This window comes from Equus quagga, chromosome 5 (genome assembly GCF_021613505.1).
Source record: "Equus quagga isolate Etosha38 chromosome 5, UCLA_HA_Equagga_1.0, whole genome shotgun sequence".
Taxonomy (NCBI): domain Eukaryota; kingdom Metazoa; phylum Chordata; class Mammalia; order Perissodactyla; family Equidae; genus Equus; species Equus quagga.
Genome location: NC_060271.1, coordinates 106,870,023 through 106,892,847, shown reverse-complemented (window position 1 = coordinate 106,892,847; position 22,825 = coordinate 106,870,023). Strand labels below are relative to the sequence as shown.

General features: G+C 33.5%; 1 protein-coding gene across 5 annotated transcripts in view; it reads right to left on the bottom strand.

The window, feature by feature from the left end:
- MAP4K3 (mitogen-activated protein kinase kinase kinase kinase 3) overlaps positions 1-22,825 on the bottom strand; it is a 192,348-nt gene that overhangs the window by 43,442 nt on the left and 126,081 nt on the right. For 4 of the 5 annotated variants that reach the window (XR_006888463.1, XR_006888462.1, XR_006888464.1 and 1 more), the window contains exons 9-16: positions 19,821-19,952; positions 19,565-19,627; positions 19,398-19,479; positions 19,161-19,271; positions 14,594-14,672; positions 10,023-10,081; positions 8,692-8,754; positions 1,172-1,230 (exon numbers count right to left, since the gene is read on the bottom strand). Coding sequence is in view for 2 of the 5 variants with exons in the window: in XM_046660241.1 (XP_046516197.1) it covers positions 1,172-1,230; positions 8,692-8,754; positions 10,023-10,081; positions 14,594-14,672; positions 19,161-19,271; positions 19,398-19,479; positions 19,565-19,627; positions 19,821-19,952 (648 nt within the window). In the remaining 3 variants the exon portion in view is untranslated. The remainder of the gene's footprint in view (positions 1-1,171; positions 1,231-8,691; positions 8,755-10,022; positions 10,082-14,593; positions 14,673-19,160; positions 19,272-19,397; positions 19,480-19,564; positions 19,628-19,820; positions 19,953-22,825) is intronic. The other variant, XM_046660242.1, reaches the window with a different exon arrangement.

The window sequence follows — 22,825 nt, the reverse complement described above, 5'->3', positions numbered from 1 at the left end:
ACAAACTATAAATAGCAAATGGTTACTCTTTAGATAAAATTTCATTTTTATACTAGGGAAATTTTATACTTGTTTTCCATTTTAGGAAACATAAATAAGGTTAATAATAATTTAAAAAACCCAATTCATAGTATTAACTGAAGTTTGGCTTAAATCAAAACTAACACATTTCTTTAGGTTGTTGTTCAAAGTTTTTTCTGTGTTGAGAAAACAGAGTATATTTAAATTAAACGTTCAGTTTATAGAAAAAGAAGAGAGACATGATTTTGCATTATTATCTCTAAATCTGAGCTACTTGTCTTCAGTCACCATTTCTCAACTGCTTAAAATACGAGTGTGTACATATGTCTGAACTCTCTAATGTAACAAATTGTATTTTGAAATTTTAAGTTGTTCTGATTATTAAAATAATATCTACCGTGCTAGAAGATTTTGGCAATTCAAATAATATTTTCTTATAAATTTAGCTTTTACAAAGATAATTTATCTTTTAAAATAAATTATCTTTTATCCATAAACTCAGGAAATGAGAATCTACAGGGAACAGCAGAGTCCTGTCCCCACATCTTGCTAACTCAGGCCTATGAACAACTTAAGTTGTGACACCTTGTAAGCTGCCTTTTCACCACTGTGCTCTAACAGCTGGACAGTGCCTGGTGTAGAGTAGGTCTTGAATAACTGTTGGATTTATTTCTTGCATGAACTGAAAAGTTTTAAGATTTTAGACACATTTTACCCACTATCTACTTTTTAAAAGACTCTCAACAGCTAAAAAGTTAAGATAAAGATTTCTAAACAGTATGAAATATTTCCAGCTGTTTTCAGAGGCCAACACACCTGGGAGATGTACCAAAGCAAGTTTTGTAAGGTTAACTTTACAAAATAAAAGAAATAAATTGCTGAAACATATATTTATCTTCAGTTGTAATGTACTTGGTATTTTCTAACAAGTAAGGTCTACAAAGCAGCTTGATAAAAAAAATTTAAGGTGATGTCCCCATTATGACAACCATTGACTAGATGATTAGCAAGACAGCAATGAAAAAAGTTAAAAGCATATTATAAAATATATCTACCAGACTAATACAATTTACTACCAAAAATATTAAAACACAATATGTTAAGGCAACTTAATTATTCTTGAATTTAATTTTAAAAGAACTTTACTTACTTGTTTGCACCTAAAAAGTAACTACCTTGGTGTCCTTGTCCATATTCTAGTTGTAGATCCTAATAGTATAAAATAAAATATTTAGCAAAGTAGTAGTATATCACAAATCACGATAAACTAATATACATTATTTTTAAAGAGAAACCCCAGACTGCAAATAAATCTGTATTGCTGTATGGTCTTAAAAAGAAGGCATGGTAGGACTTCCAACAATAAAAGATTTCATAAGTTTATAGTCCAGATTTATGTATTTTATTATTTAAGTTCAGTATTTTTCTGGGAACTCATTTGAGTAATATATGCAAGTTTCAATTATGATTATTAATATGGTAATTAACATTTGTAAAAATCAGTTTTTACAAAGAAAAAAGCTTAACTAAAGGTATTCATTCTCAAGCTATAATGAAGCAAAAATGCTTACAGAAGAGAAAAAGCAACAAAAATCTTGGTTTGACTTTGTATATAAGATCTGCAATAATTATGCACATATTTCCATAAATATTTAAGGAAATATATATTTCATTTCACACTCACATATTTCTACTACTTCTTCACAGGTAATAATAATTTTTTAAAGATATAAAAGAGTGCTCTTTTTAAGTAAATTATACACGTGAACTTTAACAAGATTGTAAACTGCATTTACAGAATTTTAACAATTTTTTAAAGAGTTAAGTAGCAAAATTTTAAATGAATATTGAGGCAGCTCCTCAACTATTTAAACATTTCCACTGAATGCTGCAGGTTGTGGAGTTAAAAACTGAAATTTAAAGGGATGAATAATATATGTGCTTGACTCAAACTCCTTGAGAAAAAAATATGCTTTCCAAAAACCACGGAAAATACAAAGTTTCCTTTTCTCCCCTTAAAACCACTCTATTTCAAGCATATTTTAACAATAAAGGGGGAATATTTAACATTTTAAATTAATTTTATTTTCATTATAGTGCACTTACAGTGCTTTCTAATTTTACAATATATTGTCAAATGCATGCAAATTATTAATTAGAACTCAACGCAGAAGTCACCTCCTTGGAGCAGCCTTCCAAGACTGTCCAGGAAGATAGTTGCAACCTTATGCATGGCTCCACAGCATTTAACATAGTCCTCCTCTAGCATTTACACTGCATTTTCATTAATTTATTTACAAGTCTATAAAAATGGTACTCAGGCTGTGAGCTCCTCAAACAAAGAGAAATTGCTTAAATCCATCTTTCTTCCCCACAAGCCCAAGGTCTGGCACAGTACCTGGCACACACTAACTAGGCCCTAAATACATGGTTGTTCAAATGCCATTTGTTTATTTTCTTGTAAAGAGCTAACTAACACTTCAGCCTCATTAAGGTACACAAAGACAATTCTAGATCACAAAAATACTAAGCCTAGGAATATCAGGATCCTAAGCAATACATTACACTTAAGTGAAAAGCACTTTAACATTTAATGACTCCAAGACCTGTCAAAAAAATATCTAATGAAAATCAAAATCAAAATCATGGTTTGTAGACAATAGTCAAATTTTGTCTTCTTCAATATTTGTGTTCTTTCCTGCATAATAATAAATGTTCTTACGAGTGACAGAAAAGAATACATGATAAACAAAAAAGATTAGTAGACTGTTATACTGGTACCACATGAAATTCTAATGAAAAAGGACACCTGTTCTCTTTAATTGATAATGATAATTTAGGGTGAAATCACTGTTATCATAAGACTGCCACAAAATTATTATGCTGCACAATTTAAGGGGTCATGACTTTACATGGGAACATTTAAATTTTGGTATTCAGTAAAGAGAAGTACTAATCTCAATGAACACGCTTCTAAATTCCAGTTTGTTTTCTTCAGCTATAGATAAATGGGCCCTCTACCAGACCAGTAACCTCTTTAGCCAATATAATCTCTTAAATTTTTAATCAAATGATAGCTTTCAAAAGCATACATTTGCGCAGAGTGGCCATTGCTTCTGTTACATAAACACAGATGTGTTGTAAGACTGGCCAGCTCATCTGATACCTGACAATTACCAGGTTGAAGATAATAATTTAAAAAAAAATCAAATGAGATCAGCAGTGCACTTAGGAAGGTAAGAGAAGAGTCTAAAATACCTAATGTAGTATTTTCATAGAAAATTGAGCATACGTTCACATACAGAATAACATTCAGGCCAGGGAGAAACTGCAGATAGACTGAAGTTTGATGATTTAACATGCCATGTGTCAAGCCCTACCAAGAAAGCTAAAATTGAAAGGGGCTCATTCTTTACTAATTCTTTTTCTGTAAATCAAGTTATGCTTTAGCAACCATGAACAAAAACAATGTGCTCAGGCATGTCATCAAGTAAAAGACTTACACTAAATCCTTCTAAGTATCTAAATCTTTTTAAACTCAACTATTATTTGCCAAGCACCTATTATATGGCAAGAATTCAGACGGTAAATCAGACAAAAAAAATGACAAGAAATAAAAGGAAGAAAAGTGAAACCTGGGCAAAGTCAGCAGTTATGTTTTTGAAAACGGACTTGGAAAAAAAAATGTTACCAATACTATGCTTGGAGAAGCACTCAAAATAACCCTAGATGATGGTATCCTTTATAAGCTAAATAAGAATACATTTGAACATGCAGGACAGATTAAAAAAATTTAGTAGCCTAAGTCAGGCATCAACTTATTAATGAATGAGAGTGTTTAAAGTCGAATAAGTAACAACATGGACTGAAAACATGCAACAGCCTCATATAGATTCAACCTGAACACACAAACAAAAATTTAAGATGGTCACCCTAACTCAATTAAAATCTCTCTCTGGGTCAGAAAGTCCTAACTTTAGTGACTTAACAAAGGGGGAGTATTTGTAAAGCCAGGATAGAGTGTCTAGGAAAACATGGTGCCAGAAAGAACTGAAAAAGAACAAAAGATGCAACACAGAACAGTAGAAAAGGAAAATATAAGATCAAGAAAATCTTATTAGTTTTTTTCTTAAACCCCTCGGGAGATTACAAAGTCTATACCTGATGAGAATACAGCAGGAAGTCAATAGAATTGATACAGTTGGCTACAAAAACACAAAAGAAAAAATACTTCAGCAATATATTTTAATGAAGAAAAAACAGAAAAGAAGAATTTTTTTCCTCTTTAAAAATTGAGAAAATTATGGCACTTATAAAGTTGTTAGGCGATACCTTTAAATGGTAGATAATTTATAGAAATTTTAAAAAGGGATTGAATCCTGGATAATTCAAAAAAGGTTTTTTTATTTCTTAAAAAGTCAGAAAAGCAAGTGGGATCAGAACACTAACTGATGAAGCAGTATTCAGACTACTAAAAGCAGAAGACTTAAGGGGACTCAAACTGAATAACGACGTTTGTACAGCAAGCTTGGAAAGGAGTATCAGCAGGTGAGGTCTGACATTCTAGAAAATGTCCTATCATGGCACAATCGTGAAATGAGTTCTCCCTAGAAAGTGTCTTCACAAACATTAGGGAAGAAAAGTGACCACATAACATAAACTTTATTAACAGTTAACAGTTTAACAGATTTAAAATAAACAAAGTTGGCGTTTACTGTTTCTTTTTCACAATAAATGTAATTTTATAGACTCTATTCAATTTTGACCTAATTCAGGGGTAATCTTCAAGTACTTACGTTTACGGATAATGATCAATTGGATGTATCTTTGTGACATGTTTTCAATTATAATTTAAATACTGTATTCTCACTTTTTCAGGTATAAGTTTCTTCAGAGCAATGATTATGTTACTACTTATGTTCTTCCATAGCAATTAACATAGTGTTTTCCATATAATTAACTTTCAACATATTTTTCACTGGTGTATGGGCCAAAATATCTAGTAAAACTAGGCAAATTAGAAAAAAATTAACATCAGCTGAACAGATGCGTAATATAATCTTTTAATCTAAAGATAGGCGTCTTGTAGATCAGATAAACCCATTTTTATGGTTAGAGGCAAAACTCTTACTATTTAATTATTGCATTACAGCTAAGCTTTTTGCTTTTGTTTTCTTGTAATTCAAGCATCTTTCAAAATTGAAAGACCTTTTTACTCACTAACAATCCTAAAAATCAAGCTCTGTTCTTCTGATTTCACTATATTATGATTATCTAGTTTTATTAAAAAATCGATTTATTGTAGTAATAAAAATTGAGGTGTAATATTCTACATTTATTTACTAAATCATAAAATGAATACACTTAGCACTTAAAACAACGAGAAATCACTGATGACATGCAACTTGCAGGTAGGTAGTTCTTTAAGGCGGTAAATGTTTCTTCTGGGTCCCAAAAGATTTACGGCTGTCATCTTGGTGCTAACTAACAACTAAGATGACAGACATTTCGGGTTCATCAGGTTTCTAGTGGCCAAGAAGAAGTACTTGTAACAGCTAAAATCTTGTTCTCAGCGCCAAGGTTTTAGGACTGATGAAATTAGGGACTGAAATAACTATGGACACTTCATGACATCTGGATGGCTGTTATTAAACACACACAACACACACAAACCAGAAAGTAATAAATGTTGATGAGGATGTGGAGAAATTGGAACTCTTGTGTATTGCTGGTGGGAACTGTAAATGATGCAGCTGCTATGGAAAAGAGTATGCTAGTTCTCTAAAAGATTAAATATAGAATTACTATATGATCCAGCAATTCCACTTCTAGTTATATGCCCACAAGAACTGAAAGCAGAGACTCAACAGATATTTCTACATCCATGTTCATGGCAGTATTATTCACAACAGTCAAAAGGTGGAAGCAACTCAAGTGTCCATTGATGGATGAATGGATAAACAAAATGTGGCATATATAAAAAATGGAACACTACTTATTCTTAAAAAGGAAATTGTGACACATGCTACAACACAGATGAATCTTGATGTTACGACCTTATGCTAAATGAAGTGAGCCAGTCACAAAATGATAAATATTGTTATGATTCCACTTACATGAGGTTCCTAGAGTACAGAAAAATTCAGAAACAATAAATAGAATGGTGGTTGACAGAGGCTAAGGGAAAGGGGGAATGGGACTTATTCTTTAATGGGCAAAAAGTTGCCGTTCAGGAAAATGAAAACGTTCTGGAGATGGATAGTGGTAATGGCTGCACAACAGTAAGAATGTCCTTAACGCCCTAGACAGTACACTTAAAAATGGTTACAGTGGTAAATTTTACATTGCGTATATTTTACCATAATAAGAAAAATAACTATGAAACATATAGTTGATTAAAAAAAGAAAGAGCACAAGCGTGAGCCCAGTATTACTGGAAGAAAAACATTGACAATTTTGGGTAGAGGCAATGCAGCATAGTGGTTTAGGTTTGAATTCCTGAGCCAGGCTGCTTAGGTCAAATTCGATCCGTGCTATTCTTTTGCTGGGTGGTAAGACCAATTTCAGCTTCTTTGCACCTTAAGTCCCCTCATTTGTAAAACAAAGATGATAAGTTAATACATTTAAAGTGTTTAGAGTAATGCCTGATACATAAAAATGTCTAGATAAGTGTTTGCTTTTATTATCATTAGAAGTGAGCTTTTTAAGGCTGATTTTATAAATGGTAAGATCTGCCAAATATTTCATTCACCCCTCTTCTGCTAGAACTATTCATAAGTTAATTGTCCCTAAAGCTTCTGTCACAAGACCCCCTTACCAACTGTTCCCCCCATCACAAGAAACTCCTGATTATTGGGATTGAGGGGAGAAGTTCTAGGGAACAGAGTCATGATAACTTATTCACGTTACTAGGCAAGTTCCACATACGGTACAGAAAAGAGTATTTGTAACTCTTAATGTATTAGGCTTCAGGTTTTGTTGTTGTGTTTTCTAGAGAATATTAACAAGTAACAGAGTCAATTTAAACTTTTGATTCTGTGGTCCTTTATTTCCAATACAAATTTCATTAACTGTCATTGTAACCTACATATGTCTAATTCTGAAGAAATTTTCAGTCCAGAAATCACTGATAGCGTTTTCTTCAGACAGTCCATCTCTCTTGCCCCCTCAGACACTTAATTCTCAATCTTTGAACTTTCTGGCCTCTCTGGGCCATTTGATGCATCTTTCTTTTGTGACAGCGCATCTATTGACTCTTCCAGCTTTTCAACTGCTTTTTCCCTGCCTCCAATGTTGGCTCTACCTTGGACTGCAAGACACAGGCATCACCCATTGTGGTAACCAGTTTTCTGCACTTTCTTTCTTCAAACCTAACTGGGGAACACACGCAAGTTCATGGTTTCATCAAACATTTCCTCTTGGATGACTTCAATCTTCTTCTTCTGAGCTAATCCCGTAATTCCAGTAGTAGCATGACTATTTCATAATTTCAGCTCTTTATCTGCCCTCTCTCCAAATTGTGGTCTGTGCCAATGACTATTCCCACATTAATTCCCATGAAACACAGTAGGCATCTGTCCATTCTCTTCGTGAAGAATCTATAATGGTTCCTACACAATACTGAAATCAGTCTTAGTCCCTCCCAGAAGCCAGATAAGCCATATTAACCTCAAAGTTTCTCTCCTCTGATTTCCATAGTACCTACTATATGTTAGCCTCTCCTCACCAACAGTCATCATCTGGCAAAATTTTGGCAACTCACTATATATTTTGTGGTATGGCCAAGAGTTTATTATATGTGCAAGTATTTTTTGCCCATCAAAAAAAAAGCAATTTCCCTAAAAGAGAAATTATGTCTAAAATCTCTTCTATGTTCTACAAATGTTATAGGACATAGATTCAAGAATTTATATAAAGAATCACTTAAACCAACCCAGAATAGAAAGAGATACATCATTAAGGCAGAGAGGAAGCAAAGAGAAGGAAAATTCCACTGAAAAGGAAGAGAAGTAGAATCTAAGAGTAAATATGGAGTCAACCTGGGGCCCTGGCCAGCTATAGAAAGAACCATTTAATATCTACTGGGGTTAATTTCCCATCTTTTCTTACCTAATGGTAAGACAGCCTTAATATTTATAACTTTAAGGAGGCTTTATAATCCAAATTTTGGCATGAGAAAACTGGATATAAAGGTAAAATTTCATCTGAGGCTAGTTTCACTGTTAATTAGGGGTAAATTACTTTTTAAAATTATATATATATAATATATGTAATATATATAAAGTTTTATATTTACGAATGGATATGTCTATATGGATGGTTTCCAGTTCATGAAACAAGTCACCTTATTAAAACTGGACATTTTTATAGGGAAATGTAATTTGTAAAAAAACCCCACATACTTGACTGAGAAAATGAAATGTTTTTCATAAAAAAGGAACACTTTTATTTTTTATTATGATATCCTAATATATTTGAGTAGATATATTTATTTAACTTGTTATGGAAAAAAGATTGCTATTCTCCTTAATATATGGAAGCTTGTTAAATGGTAGGAACTTATAAAACAATGCTTAAACTGGTTCATTAAAACTGGACAAAATGTTCGATAAAAAAAACCAATTAAGACTAAAACAATGCTGACAAAGAAAATCAGAAGATGAGAAATACCAGATTAGATCTTGCAGTGTAGTATATTTCTTCTGAACTGTCCAAAAAACCATCACTGTCGGGCTGTTTAGCAGAGACCAAGAAACCCAAGTTATTTACACTTAGACTAAAAGCCACAAATTCACAAAGGGAAACTTTCACAAGTGAAGTAAGTCCTCCTAACATAATTTTATTAAGGCAAATGCAAAGTCAAATCATATTAAGGAGCTTCTAAAAAAGCAACATTCAACAACTTTGCTCTAAAAAGCAGTTACTAAATTAGTATAGAATTTAAACACATGCAATGCCAACTTAAAAAAAGAAAGAAAATAAACTGCCTTAACAAAATGCAATTAGCATTTATAAACATCACGACTACTTTTTCTTCTTAACCTTCTTCATCCTCTGCATAAATATCATGCATAAGTGTTAAGGTATGATCATTTTAAGAAATTATCTTTAAGATTCCTTTCCTCCATGCTGGTATACTGAAGTAGAATAACTCCATAAGTTAAAGGCTAAAGACTCTCTTTGTATGCCTTTATTAGTCAAGTGGGTTAAAATTAGCATTAAATTTAAGAAGTTCCCACTTCAGTCCTTAGTACTTATTAAGTTACTGTCTTCTTATTATTAAATAGAAAAAATAAATAAAGCATATAATCTGGAGCTCTGGTAATTTCATTAAGATTAATTTTAAGTCTCATTTTTTATTCTTCCATAGAACATTAACATCTTCAATACTTTCAAAGCATTTTGCCTCTAAGAGTGCATTTAATCATATTATCATATATCTGGAAAGGAGAATATAAAACATTAACAAAAAAGAATCATGAAAAGAACATTTATACAGCTAACAAGCCTTAAAAGAATGACAAACTTGATCTACTATGTATGCCTAATCTCTCCTGAGTTTCAGTACTCCAAACAGATTTGACTCTAGCCTGATGTTCAGAAAACTGGCTTACACTCTTAAAAGGCTGCCCATAAATTTAGTGAGAAGACGTTTCACTGGTCCAACATTCTAGTTTAAAATTGTGGCATTTATCCTAATACACGCATACACAAAAAGCTTCTCAAAAACTGAAAAACAAAAATGAAAAAAAATTAAAGGGCCAGCATTAGAAACATATAATCAGAATGGTAAAACTAGTAAGTTTCTTCTAAAATAATTTTGAAAATATTCAATCTCAGCAACACAGATTTATTTCTGAATTTTGAAATTACTTACCTTTTTATTTCCCCAAATGCTTTTGGAAATATTAATAACTAGCTTTTTTAGTCAGTACCAATACATTACAGACTAATTACAACATTTATTTTCAGTGTTAACATTCTAAGACTACACTACTTACAAGTTCATGATGTGGTTCTGTCTCCTTCCTTAAGGGTGGATCAAATTTTATTTGTCCAACTAAAAAAGAAAAACAGTGAAGCCATGGTCTGTTTCTATATTCTTAACGATGTAATAATTTTAAAAGTTACTCCATGGCAAAATACATTTAATTTTACCAAATCTATCATACACTGATCGCAATCCAAAGATTTAAACAAACAATCTGTTAGGTGGAAAAAGCCCAAGAAAGCCTAAACTGTTGAAGCTTAAATCTTTTAATCATAGGCCTTTTCGATAGTAAAAAAGAAGATGATTGGCAAAGTTACGCATTATGTTACAGTCAGGATCTAACTTGCTACTTCATTGTGATCCAGCATAAAATAGAGAATCTTAACCCAGGACTTAGGTAGACAGACAGCAATTGAGGAAGGGTACTTTTGGAAGCCAGCTGCAAGATGGCCTCTAATATTCCTGCCTCCTGGTGTTCATAAACTTGTGTAGGCCCTTCCTATATCCCCAGCGTTGGTCTGAGACTAAATGAACATGGCAGAGTGACAGCACAGCAATTCCAAGATAAGGCTTCTGTCTTGGGCTCTCCCTACTGGATCACTTGCTCTGGAGGAAGTCTGTTGTGAGCAGCCCTAAGGAGAGGCTATGTGGTACTGAAGCCTCAGGCTAACAGTTTTGTGAGTAACCCTGGAAGCAAATCCTCCAGCCTCATCAAGCCTTCAGATGACTGCAGGTCCAGCAGACACACTGACTAACTACACAACAGACCCTGAGCTAGAATCACCCAGATAAGTTGTCCTGGATTCCTGATCCTTAGAATATGTGTGAGATAGTACGTGTTTATTGTTTTAGGCTGCTAAATTTTGGAGTAATTTGTTATATAACAATAGATAATTAATGCACTTCCATTGCTAAAGTATAAACTAGCCAGAACTGTGCTACATTCACCTTTTTCCTTCCTACTCTAATGAACTGAATATGCTTCACTTCCTTTACCTTTAATTTCTATCTCTCATTATCATTATCTGCTTTTATAACCTGGGTACAGCATTCACGACCACTGAGATAAAAGCAGAGGCACAAATATAAAACATTAAAAAGAAAAAAAACAGAGAGTCACAAATATATTACAGTTTGACTAGTAAAAGCTTCAGACAAAAAGTAATTCTCAATCAAGGTAGGGAAATGAGTGAGATTTCAAAGTATAATCACTTTTATAATCGTTCTGATTTTAGCTGAGTATGTATGATTTATTGTGAATGTTCATACCAATTAAAGAGACCATGAAATCTGAATATTTAGCAATAGCAAGTAAAAAAGGTTGAGAAACACAGCCCTATAAGATGTCCAGTTGTGTGTGAATGTGTATACGCTTTACAGCTGTTATGGACTAGATAAATTTTGGCCCTTAGGGATAAGTAGACTCTTCAATAATGGGTTCCTCATATCTGTTCACATATGATCACACATCAAAGATCACAACATAACTTTTAGTAAGGTATTAAAACTAATATACACTTCACCTTGATTGAGGCCTATTGTATGGCTCTTACCTATGCTTGTCATCAAATAGCAAAATTAAATCTGTAATAAAGTTACATGAGGACAGTTTTGTGTATCTATCTGCCTTGTATTATTGTCACCTGTCAACATGCCTGATTCCCCGACCAGAATATATAATCCTTGAATATGCCTGATTCCCCAACCAGACTGTGTAATCCTTGAGCGCAAGGGTGCAGGGATGTTGTCTTAGACTAACTTTCATAACAAGGATAGAATCCTAATTGTAGCAGGTATTCAGCACCCTGTACTCTTGGACAGAGTACTACTCTGTACTCCCTGGGAATGCATTTCCAGAAAGTGAGGCCATATAGCAAAATCCCTAGGGAGATTTGCTCTTCACACCTCACACTGGTATCACTCTTCTGTTCTCTTTAAAATCCCTAAAGTTATGACAAACTTCTGCCATAGGATCTTTCTGCTACTGTTCAAGTAATCATTGGTCAATCATCCCAAGAGGCAGTGCTGCTTATGATGTTCTTAATAACGTCAAAAACTCCTACTTATCTGTAATTGTTTATTGATCTTGATTTCTGTTTCCTCTACCATCTCCCTGAATGTGTATCAAGCCACACAACATAAATTTATATTTTAATATCCAGATGAAAACTCCTCCTTAGCTTCTTTGAAACAGCTCCAACATTATTCACTTGCTGACCCTTTATTAGCCTTTATGGGTCAAAACTGATCCGACTATGGCAGACAAGAAGAGCCCCAGAATTATTCCTTCTTAAACCAAGTCTTTGCTTCTCATATTTAACTGAAGGCAGAGGGGACTTCCTAAAAAGGAAAGAGTAATACCCCTTTTGCAAAGGAGTCAGCTTTTACATACATGTTGCCTAAACACCATTTAGTTTAATAAAGAGAAAACTTTGGTTGCATGGAGAGACACCACGTAATTGTAAACATAAAACATTATCAAGAGGAACAAACATACACAACTACTAACATAAATTATTTTTCCAAAGCCTGTCTTTATAGTCAATAGCATTACTGAGTACTCTATATATCACATTTCACATGAAGTCAAAAAACATCCTAAGAAAGCAGATTTTAGAACACTGCATAAGATTTAAAAGCTTCAAATATCAGACTCACAAATTACTAAAAGTGGTGGTTTTAATCCTGTTGCTACCTCCACATACTAGAGGGATATGACATCCTTCTTACTGGCAAAAAGGGGAGGAGGGACAATGTCCATCATTCATCACCTGCTCCCACCAAAAGGACGGCATATCAGAATTTCAGAAAAATTTGGGTACAGAAATCTAGTTTCAAATAGCATATACATGCATATGCAGTTAGGAGTTTAGAATCACTGATATAAATTAGTAAAGAACAATCCAGAAATAACTGCACTTTGCAATAAAGGGCCTAACAAAGTAATTTTTTAATAGAATCGGATAACAAGATAGAAAATACCTTAAATTAGATTTAATAGTGCTAAATCAACTACAAAGACACCTCTAATCACCTTTTGTATTATTAAAGAAATTATAAAGACACCTGGTAATTACTTTTTGTATATTAAAAAAATATAATGGGAACTGCTCACGTTTTAAGGTTGTCATTTTCAGAAAAATACTTTTGTGGGGAAATTAGCAAATTTAAATCATGTGGCTTCAGACAGAGCCTTGAAGGTAATTTTATATGGTTACACAACTAACTGTTGGCCAAGAAAGTACCAAATCCCAGTCCTGGGCTTTTTGTACAATGCATCTTTCTAGAGCTTCTTCCTTTCAAGAGCATTTCCAGGTAGCACCAGCACAAAACTTTGCCCAAGAAGTTAATATACAGGATATGGTCCAGCCAAAATTTCAAAGGAAGGTTCACAAAGGACTTCTTCCAATGTAAAGGCCACACAAGTGTGCTGAGGTAGTTTCTGAAATGGGGCAGTTTGTGAAAGACCACTGGGCTGGAAGTTGCGAGATCCAAAGCATGCCGTTAACTTTGTGTATGACCCCATCCCAAAGACAAATCTATTCATCTCTGTATTTGTTTTTTGTTTTCTATTAAATGGTGATAGTGCCTACTCCTTCCTACCTCACTTAGCTTTTAAGATGAAGACACATTATCTTAATCAAAGTATGAAATGTATTATTATCATCATTACTAATTTAGCCAAAAATTGGGAACAGTTTTCTTAACAGTAGTTATGTTAAGTTACCACATTACCTAATTTCACTAAAGTCATTTTGGATTTTAGGTCTCTCAGGATACATCTTTAACTCACAGAAAACTGTTATCATAAGCCTATCTATTGCACTAAATTAGCATTCTAAGTCATATAGAATTAATGCTTCCAAGAAGGAAAGAAAAGTTAAGGCACTATTATTCCAGAGATTCCTGTTGGCAGATTACATTTATCAGTGATGAGTTGACTACTGGATCCCGTGTGAATGAACGGTCTGTCTCAGTGGGCCAATAACCTGGCTGTCCATAAGAACTATGTGAAGAGGTATTTTACCGGGTAGATTTCTGAGTCAACCCAACACCTACTGAATCAGGATCTATGGAAAAGGGGGACCTGAGAATCCATTTTTAAAGGCTCTCAGGTTACTGAGATGCTAAGCTAGTTTACAGACTTTTACCTTTCCTTGCTACTCAGAGTGTAGTCCTTGGATGATCAGCATCTACATAACCTGGGAACTTGTTAGAAGTAAAGAACTTCAGGCCACACCTTAGATCTACAGAATCAGAGACGGCATTTTAACAAGCTCTCCAGGTGACTTATATGCACTTATAAGTTTCAGAAGCACTGCTTTGATTACTTCTATTCTGCCTATTCCAGGAATTTTACTCCTCCTCCCAAACAATAACAACCTAAATACAACTGCCACCTCCCACCACCAAAAATTCTCCACGAATAAGGAAAATGAAATTCTGTCTGCCTTAACTAAACTTTACCCTTAAAAGGGTTAAGAAAAACTACTTGGGAGAAAATGAAGCAAATATAATTGCAACTAAATTAAATCTTATTTTTCATTGTTAAATTATGAACTATGTAAAGCATAAACTTACAGTTTATCTCTGAGCGTGTTTTTTCTTCTCTCACATTTCTACTTGTTGAGTGAATTCTATGTGGTACAGCAACAAGAGGCTAGGAAAGAACAACAGCAATGATACGTGGCATTTGATAATCAAGTCACAGTGTGGCCCACAAAATTACCCAAATATGAAAGAAATACTTCATTTTATGTAAAAATGGAAACAAAATAAAACAACTTTGTGAATATTAAAAAAAAAGGCAACCACAATAGTAGCTCAAACTATGAAGTGAAAATATAAATATCTTCATTACTTACTTAACAGAAATCACCATTTGCACTAGAGAGAGTACTTCTAGGACATTAAATACATGCAAAATCAAATATAAGTAATAATATATTCTGCTTACTTGTAAATACAATATTGGACTTGTCTAGATCTATTTTACAAGGAAGCAACAAGTACATTAAATATTTTCAATCTACTCTTACATCAACAAATTCTGAAAGGAAAGGAAAGATGGTGTAAAGACTACATTTACATCTATCATCTAATGATTATGAAGCTCAGCTCAGATGCCCTTTCTTTTAAGGTTTATTCATCAACTTACATATATTTTTTGAAATAAGAGTCAATATATTCTATAGATATTAAAAATATTCAATATATAAAATGTTTAATATATGTATTCTCTCTATATACTCTCATTTTTCTCTGTAAATGCAATGCATACTAGTCATGGAAACCTGCTATGATGAGTTTATAATTACTCTAATAAATGATATTTAGAGGTCATATTTCACCCTTTAGAATGGAAATAAACTAAAGACTTCACTGAATTTTCCTTTCACATGTACTGAATCAGATGGTTGTATAAGAAAGTAATATTTTTTCAAAAGCCAATGTTGAAAATGACCTATTTCATATTTGAGAGAAAGGGATACCACAAGATTCTGTTAAATGAGGCCAGGGTCATGCAAGATGCCCATCCGGGAAATCAAGGCAGGCAGTAGCATGTTATTAGGCACAATCCACTGTGATGCTAAAGAATTAAGTTTTCTAATAATGGAAAATTTCACTCAACTTCTCTTGAAAGGATATTACATTTACTAGAATTTCAAATAAGCAGATTCTGAAATAGCTCCTGTCTGAACTTGCAAAGTTGGAACTCTAAAAGGACGTCCCTCAGCATCATTTAATTTCACAAAGGCTATGTAGATAGTCTCAAAAATTAAAACTTAAGCTTTAATTTCTAAAAATGAACACTCTCGTTTTTCTCTACAAATGTAATGCATACTATTCATGGAAACCTACTATGATGAATTTGTAATTATTCTGATAAACGATATTTAGAGAAGTGAGGATGAATTAAAAATCATTTTAATAAACAAGATTTAAAGAAATAAACCATTCACAGTGATGGATGATTCCCAAAGTTTTTAAAAAATAATCCTTTATATGCCTTAACACTGAAATAATTTTTATTACTTCTTGAAAAGAACAAAACCCTACCCTTATAAATCATTTAATGTTTGTCCTTGTTACTACAATTTAAAAGTTCTAAGATTAATGTATTATTAAATAATACAAATACAAATAATAGACCCTTTGCAATGGGAGCTAGATGAGAATGCAAGTTTGTATGGAATGAAGGAAAGAAATAGACAATATGACAAACACTAACATAAGCCAGTGGTTCTCAACCAGGGCCAATTTTGTCTATGGAGACATCTGGCAACGTCTGGAGACATTAGTAGTTATCACAACCGGGGATCAAAAGGTGCTACTGGCAACTAATGGGTAGAGGCCAGTGATGCTGCTAAACATCCTACAATGTCCAGGGTAGTCCCTCAAAACAAAGAATTGTCTGGCCCAAAATATCAATAGTGTTAAGTTTGAGAAATCCTGATGTAGGAGAAAAAAAGGCACTCAGTTTCACCTCATTGGTCAAGGATTGGCAAACTATGGCCCATGGCCAATTCTCACTGAAGTCTGTTTTTGTAAATAGCATTTTATTTATTGGCACATAGCCATACCCATTCATATATTATCTATGGCTGCCTTCCCTCTCCAATGGCAGAGTTAAGTATGACAGAAATGATGTGGTCCACAAAGTCAAATATACTTACTATCTGTTTTTTTACGGAAAAAGTTTGCCAACCCCAGCTCTAGGTCAATGATCTCAGACAAATGGGTTCTAACACTTCTTTAACATTATCAAATTTATTTTCAGGTCCTCAGCTTTTCCAAGCATACATACTCAAGCTAAAAGTAATACATTTTTACCACAACCACAAAGAAAAAAAATTTCATAATTTTCTCTCTTAAAATTGCTAGAAATTTTGGGAATATGGAAAGTAAAACTTTATTAATTTTTTCATCATTCCATGTGTTTTCACAATGTTAAAGAAAGGTAACTGCTGATAATAATAAAAATTCAAGTAAAATATCTTATCAAACTTCCTTTAAAAGTCTGAATCAATATTCTAAATGTTTTATAGCATAAATATCATGTTGTAAGTTATTATTTAACATAAGAAGAATCCATTAATCTACTAGATAATGGACAAGAAAATAACTAAATTAACTGAAAGAATGAACAATCACACACTTGATGTGCTCTTAATCAGACGTAAGCTTGCCGTGATTACACTCATTTTAGCATGAATCTTACATACTTAAAAGGATAAAGACTATATTTAAACATTTCTAAGATTTATGAAAGATGATATTTTAAACATCTAGATATGGAGGCTAGCTATCATTTAAAATACATCTTGATGAGTTTCTAAAAAAGTCCCAAAAGCTTTAATCATTATTTTTATTTTTAGTTTTTTAATCTTTGGCAAACTTCTTTCCAACAACGTCAGTTCTTTCATAACACCATCTCTGATTTCCCTAACAAAAACTGGCTGTTCTTTGTTCTCCTCACTCCTCAAACTGGGAGCTTCTCAAGATGAGAAATATATTTTATCCAAAGCAAGCTCCAAACAAATGTTCTCTGAGTTGAATATAAATAAATAAATAACTATTCAGAATGGAATACTTCAATAATTCAATAGCTGTTCAACAGCTGCAGCTACCTTTCAGTGTTGCAGAGGGTAAAACTGTAATTAAAAAAAAACTGCCTCAACTCCTTATATCAAAAAGGGTAAGAGATAAAATGAAATGAAATAATGCTAAAGGCATTAATGATTTATGATCTTTTTACTTAGTAAACAGAAATTTTTTCCCCCTTTACGTTTTTTCTTAGAGGAGCAGACCTCTATTTTCTTTCCCCTTATTTAATTAAAATCATTCTATGCGTATTGCCAATTTCAGAGAAGAATATTCTGAGGAGTGAGTGGAGTGGGGATGAGTTCTCTTTACTGTTAATTCATGGACATTCTTTCAACCTTATGGAGTAAAAGAGGCCCTGCTTCTGCATCTCCACCCTGTACACACTAAGGTTTCACTTTAAGAGGCGATGCCAGCATCTATTTCATGGACCAAACAGGGTTTTGTTTCTGTGTATGAAATGCTACCTTTGAAGTAAAATGTAATTCATAAATATCTGAGCCCAAGTTCTTAGATTCAATAAGGCAGATCAAGAACAGGACCCAAGTTAACTATTCTCAGTAGAGGCACACCTCAGAAAATTAAGCAAAACAATAAAAATACTCTTTTTTCCCTTGTATAATTATAAGGTCAGTAATACTCTACATTTCTTTATGTTTCCAAACTCCCTTCTAGACCTTTAACAAAAGGACAGATAGCTTATTTAATCAAAGCTGCATAAAGATGGCAGGCTAGAACAAAGGTGAATAGATAGAAAGGTTCTCTCTGGCAATCTGCGCCCATCTTTCTGATGGCTGAGAGCTATCATCAATGAAATTTACAACATTTTAAGCACCTTCCGTAAAGCCAGCTCAGATACAGGCCCAATAATAGAATTCTGCCATGTTACATATACTGAGTTTACCCTAAGTCCCACAACTACCAGCTGAGCTAGGAACGTTAAATATGCCAAGAGAAGTGAAGCTTCCATTAATATCAATGCTTCCATCACATTAGAGTTATTTTCTTCTCTAACAACTACACTGGCTCATTTTTAAACATTTCCATAGCAGACAATTAGTGTTTTAGTCACCAACAAAGTCAATCCTATACTTTCTACTAACCACTAATAATTCATGAAGTATTGTACAAAGATCCTTTTTGAGAAGAAAACTGAATAGAAATTTTGAGTATATTCTAACATCTTGTTTAGGTGCTTCTCATTTGTGTTCTCTTTTAAAGTGGATGATTTATTTGGCAACTTCATCTAAAATGACTACTGTAAAATAACTATGGTAATTTCAAAAAGTGAATTAGATGATTCTGCCTTTGCCATTTTCAGACAATAGTCATTTGTAAATAGCCAATAAGAAAAATCCAGTACATGACTTTCCTAGGAGAGACAAAGTCAGAGGTAACTGTTCCCTCAAGAGGTTTTTATTTAAACTAGTTTTATTTAAACTAGACTCAGAACTATAAAAAAACTCATTTTGAGATGTACAGATACATACACAAACATACATATATGTTATATACACTAGTAGTTGGTAAAAACAGTTCCTACCTCAGGATCATCATCATCAAAATCATGGTAAGTGGAATGATCTGGATTATTCACTTTATCCAACAGTTCGATTGCCAAAGACCGGGTCAAAGGTTGTGTGACAAACGGATGCTATAAAAATAAAATAATACAGTACAGAACACTGACTGAATATAATTGAAAATAATATAGTACAGAAATCTGATTGAATGACATTTGAACTTTTGAAAAAAAGACATTTCAGAGCAAAAATAATACCTGTAGTAACTTTTCAGCAGTAGGTCTTTTTTTTGGATTTTTGGTAAGTGCCATTTTCACAAAATGATGAAAACTATTTGACCTAAGAAATTTTGAAAATTAGACTTTTAAATTTCAATTCTCTTTTTACTCATGACTATAAAAGTAAATAACACAAAAATACTTACCATTTCATTTTATCCTTTAGTTTAGGAGGCTGAAAATTGCTTTTTGTCATTAGAAACAATGCTCTGAAAAATCGACAACAAATCATCACACACATTTTAAGATTTCATATTTTAATATATAATGTAAATTCTGTTACTATTATTCCCAAATAAGGTAAAGCAAGACTAAGAATATTATTTGTTCATGAGATAATACACAATATTAGGGGAAACCCCTCAATTTCAGCATAGGACTCTTCAACTATGACACACTGACCTCATCGGGTGTAAGTCAAACATAGGCGGCTGAAGCTCAGCAAGTTCTATGGCAGTGATTCCCACCGCCCAGAGGTCACAGAGCTGATTGTACCCCCCTTTCCTCTCAACGGCTGCGACTTCTGGAGCCATCCTAAAGGAAACATTCCAGAAAAGAAAAACCTTCTGTTTATTGTATTTTCCTTCATCTTCCCACCAGAGGCACATGGAACTATCAACTATCTAAGTTGAGGCCTACTTAGGCTTTGATATCTGTAAAATAACTATGTAGTATTTAAAGGCCCCTCTTTCCCAAAATCTCAACATCTCATAAGACCCTCCATCCCAAGCCTCTACTGGTGATTCTTTTGTTACTTACGTTCTTACTATAAAGGTTTATAAAAATTTACAATTATAATAGAGCAACATGTCCCAAATTTGGCCACATCCTTCTCTCCTCCCTACATGCAAAATTCTATAGAGAAATGACATCTTACAATAAATAATCTAAAATTTTTAGTTCTACCTCCTTACAACAATAAACTGTAATCTGGCTTCTGACTGTTTTCACTTGACCAAAACTATTTATTGGGCATCAATAATCTTCATTTAGTACTTAACTCCTGTTTACTATAAGCTTAATTGGCATTTTTTTCATTTTTACTGTAATGGTGGGAAAGTTGTAAAATTGAGTGTCTGCTTTATAAAAATACATTTACTCAGAAGAAAGTTACCCAAATTCGATAATTTTTGTTTCCTTTAACTTTGCTACAGTCTCATTCTAATTATACTTCTATAAACTTGTATTTGATTGATTTGAATGATTATATTAATTTACAAATATAAAAATGTCCAAATGCTAAACAATAGTTTTAAAAATAACAGATAAACATCTCAACTCTTACATATCAAAAGAATGATTTAAATAGGTAGCCTTACAAATACACACTTGTGTTCTGATATGACTTCGGGAAAGCCAAGTCAGTAAAGTTAAAGAAAAAAAAATCCTTCCAACTTTCAAAATACTTGATCTTAAAATCTTTTTAATCTTAAGGTAGCTTTAAAGTAGCTTTAAAGTAGCTCTTATAAATATTCAAGTTATAAGAATAGTGCATTTTCTTATGTCAGTTTTCACTTTATTGATGGCTAGATTCCAGCTGGCTGGTGGAAATGCCCTAGTAGTGTCTGAAAGTGCATAAAGGTGACACGCTCTTAACCAGCGCACACATTAACTGATGTTCTCCATTCCTCTATAAAAATATGAGTGAAAGATTCCAGCTAGTGCCCTTCTATTCTTGCCAGTTAAGTTGTATGCTTATCACAGTCAATTAAGTTCATCGCTGAACCTCTTTATATTTGCAGCCATTTAATACATAATTTAATTGTTATGAAAACTGATTTATTAAGAAGATAAAATAGTAAATTGTTATGAAAATTAAAGTGAATGCTTTAGAAAAACCTTTTAAAGACAAAACCAAAAAACTCTGGCAAATTAGGTAAGAACATGACAGCTGTAAAAGACAAAGGTGGCTATGTCACTTGTAGGACTTTTGGGGAGAAGCAAAACTACAGAGACAGAAATCAGATCAGGTGTTGCTAGAGGCTAGGGACGGGGGAGAAAATTTACTAACGGGAACAAAAGGAAACTTTTTGGGGGATGGAAATTTCTCAACATTCAGAGAACTGTACACCTAATAAGGCTAAATTTAAACTTCAATAAACCTGACCAAAAAAAAAAATTAACGTGCTTTGTAGGTCTTAGTTCTCACTGAACTTCAGAGAAACACAAACCGGGAAATGTAGTTAATGCACTATGGACTATGGGTATGGTTTACACTACTAAGACAGAACTCTAATTAGTGACCCACTCAAAGAAAAGGCCTTGGTCCTCTATCAAAAGACTGGCGAATAAACGGACACTCACGTGCCTTAAGTTGAAATAAAATGTTTAAGGTACACATGTATTAATTTTGAGATTTTCCAATTCAACAGACTTTTTTGATTAACTAAATAACTGCCAATCTTAGTCACTTTGGATGAGAGAGATTCCATTCTATTCTATATTCCTAGAGTTTAGGTGGGAAAGACAGGATACTAGAAAGAGAGTTGAAGAGTGAGAGTGTTCCAAAAATTGACTTTGCCTAATTCACAATTTCACATGCTCCCAAGATATTTCCTACAATCTTATAAGAGGAATGACATTAGTTTGTAATCTCTGAAGCTGAAGGTGGAGATGAGTTATCATCAACAAACATTTATGAAGTACGTGTACAGAATCATGCTAGACCCTGTAGAGTCAATGAGCAAGTTCCTCCAGATGTTTAAAATCAAACTGAGGAAACAGACTATCTAAAAATAGTAACAGTTCTTCAAGCCTATTCCTCTCAGAAATCAACACAAAACCATAAGGAGAACAAAACAGAGAAATATAAACACACCATCTTTGAAAAATCCAGGAGACAAATTTGGATTGAAAATGGAAGACTAGCAAATGACAGCAAACAGGAGGAAGGATAAAGCTGTGCGTGTGCAAAGGAAAAGAACAATAACTAGCAAGTGCTGATTAGCACCAAAGAATGCCCAAAAGGCTGAAAAGTTAGAGTTGCAAACTTACAAAAAGTAGGGTTGAGGTTTGGGCTCAAAGTGTGAAGTCTAAATGACGAATAGTTAGTCTCCTAGATTTCTCCACTCATCCATTAAGGTCCAGCAATTGTTCCTTCCCCATCCCCAATGGTTGAGGATCAAGAGAAACTGACCAAGAGAGGCTTCAGACTCAAGAATACCAGGAACAAAGGAGGACAGGGGGTGGCGGCACAGAAGTCTGGGTCTAAAATAATGAGTTCCCCAGCTTCCATTACTTGCTTGGTTCTAGAACACTAAAAATCAGGTTTACACACTACCTCCCATGCACACGGAACTACGAACTTCACAATCAGCTTTTGTGCCTTGCTCTCCAATGTGAACCAGAAGATAAGGATTACTAGATATCTGAGGGACACCTGCATCATGAGAGCATGAGTCGCTGAG